The 2,709-nt window shown below is 49.6% G+C and overlaps 1 protein-coding gene across 1 annotated transcript; it reads left to right on the top strand.

Moving 5' to 3' along the window:
• The first annotated feature begins 1,297 nt into the window (after positions 1-1,297).
• On the top strand, positions 1,298-1,945 carry LOC145819448 (uncharacterized). The gene is made up of 2 exons (XM_082913444.1): positions 1,298-1,735; positions 1,799-1,945. Exons 1-2 carry the CDS (start codon positions 1,298-1,300, stop codon positions 1,943-1,945), a joined length of 585 nt encoding a protein of 194 aa, XP_082769570.1.
• Positions 1,946-2,709: the final 764 nt, after the last annotated feature.

Here is a 2,709-nt window from a genome sequence, read left to right as displayed (position 1 = left end):
TGAAGGAGGCTATGATCATTGAAGGACTTGACGTCAGAGACGAGGACGAGCTAGTTAGGGGGGAACCAGTGGAAGAACTTGTCGAGGTCCTCATCGATCCCACCAACCCAGCAAAAACTGCCAAGATCGGCAGCCAACTTTCCGCCCAGGCTAAGGCCGACCTTACTGCCCTCCTGATCGAACATAACGATGTATTTGCCTGGACCCACTCAGACATGCTGGGTATTGACCCCTCATTCATAACTCATCGCCTCAGCATTGAGCCCCACTTCCGACCCTTCTGCTAGAAGCATCGCATCTTTCATCCGAAGCATAATACTCTCATAGCTGCAGAGGTAGATAAGCTCCTTAAGGCACAATTTATCAAGAACGTGGACTACCCTAGATGGTTGTCAAACGTGGTCCTGGTCCGTAAGAACAATGGCAAATGGCAACTCTGTGTCGACTACTCCGACCTCAACTGAGCTTGCCCCAAAGATAGCTACCATTTTCCTCGCATAGATCTGGCGGTTGACGCCACGGCCGATCATCAAATGCTCAGCTTCATGAATGCCTTCTCTGGGTACAACCAAATTCTGATGCACCCGTCTGATCGGGAACACACCTCCTTCATCACCGACCGAGGTACCTACCATTATCATGTGATGCCATTTGAGTTGAAAAATACTGAGGCTACCTACCAACGGTTGGTCAATGCTGTCTTCCATCACCAGATAGGCCGAAACACGAAAGTATATGTCGACGATATGCTAGTCAAGAGTAAGCTCTCCACAGATCATCTGGCCGAACTGCGAGAGACCTTCACCACCCTACGAAACTACCAAATAAAGCTCAGTCCGGAGAAATGCGCCTTCAGCGTAGGATCTGGAAAGTTCTTGGGTTTCATGGTCAGTCAGCAGGGCATTGAAGCTAACCCTGAAAAGATCAAGGCCTTGATTGAAATGCAGTCTCCTAGAACGGTTAAGGAGGTTCAGAGACTTACTGGCCGAGTTGCCGCCCTCAACCGCTTCATTTCACGCGCAACGGATAAGTGCCTCCCGTTCTTTAAAGTGCTTCGGCAAACTTTTGAGTGGACGGTCGAGTCCGAAGAGGCTTTTCAGCAGTTGAAGCAGTGCATGGCCAACCCTTCCTCCTTTCTCAGGCAATCACGGGCGAACCCCTCTTCCTTTATTTAGCCGTATCAAACACCATAGTCAATGCAGCTTTTATCAAGGAAGACAGCTCGGTCTAACGACCAGTCTACTACATCAGTCGGGCTCTTAGGGGAGTGGAACAGAATTACCCGTTGTTAGAAAAAATGTCCTTGGCCTTGGTTACTTCCTCTAGACGGCTCCGTTCTTACTTTCAAGCCCATTCCATTGTGGTCCTCACTGACCAACCGTTAAAAAAGATAATGCAACAACAAGAGCTTTCTGGTAGGCTTATGCAATGGTCGGTCAAACTCAGCCAGTTTGACATCTCCTACCATCCTCGGACAGTAGTTAAGGGGCAGGCTGTTGCCAATTTCATCCTAGAATTCACTAATCCTACTCCAACCACAACTCCTCCGCCTCCACCACCCCCAACCGAGCTAGAAGAGCCCCACTCTTGGACCCTCAACGTCGGCGGATCACCCTGCAAAGAAGACAGCGAGGCTGGTCTTATCCTCACCGCCCCTGAGGGTGGTTATTTCATGTGTGCTCTCCGCTTCTTGTTCGATGCAAGCAATAATGAGGCCGAGTATGAGGCATTGATAGTAGGTCTCTGCCTAGCCAGAGACATTGGTGTCAGCCATATCCAAGTGTTCAGCGATTCCCAGCTCATTGTCGACCAAATCACGGGAGAATTCGATGCCAAGGACGACACAATGCGGGCTTACAGGGACATCGCACTCCCTCTCGTTCGCCTCTTCAGTAATTTCCACATCAAGCACATCCCTCGGACAGCAAACTCCAAGGCAGATTAAATGGCTCAGTTAGCTTCGGCAGACCAATCAGACCGCAGCCACGGTGTTCGCCTTGAGTACCTGACTTATCCTGCCATTTCCCCAAACCAACAGCAAGTCTACTTTCTCCAAAACGAACCTATCCCCTGGGCGACTGATATCTCTCTCTTCTTGACAACGGGGGAACTACTAGCCGACAAACAGCAGGCCGCCAAAGTCAGGGCCCGATCGTCCAACTACATTCTCATCGGCGACCTCTTATACAAACGTGGTTTTTCACGCCCATACCTCAGATGCCTCAATCCTGCTCAAGCAACCTACGTGATGAGGGAAATCCATGAGGGTATCTGTGGTAATCATTTGGGGGCTCGGTCTCTAACCCACAAAATACTTCGCACTGGTTATTTCTGGCCTACTCTTAATCAGGATGCAACAGACTTCGTGCTCAAATGTGATAAGTGCCAGCGTTTTGCCAACATCCGCCATGCTCCTCCTATAGAATTAATCACGCTTTGCAGTCCCTACCCATTCGGCAAATGGGAGATTGACCTAGTCAACTCATTACCCACTGGCCGAGGCCAAACCAAATTTGCCATTGTCGTCATTGATTACTTTACTAAATGGGTGGAGGCAGAAACCCTTGCCACAATTACCGAGCGGGACACAACCAGATTCATTTGGCAGTCGATCGTATGCAGATTTGGCATCCCTCAAGCCATCGTCTCCGACAACAGCAAACAATTCGACAATGCCAAGTTCAAGAAATTCTGTGCAGAGCTTCAAAT

This window comes from Camellia sinensis, chromosome 2 (assembly GCF_055761805.1).
Source record: "Camellia sinensis isolate YWXY chromosome 2, ASM5576180v1, whole genome shotgun sequence".
Lineage (NCBI taxonomy): Eukaryota > Viridiplantae > Streptophyta > Magnoliopsida > Ericales > Theaceae > Camellia > Camellia sinensis.
This window is presented reverse-complemented; position numbering and strand designations above follow the sequence as displayed.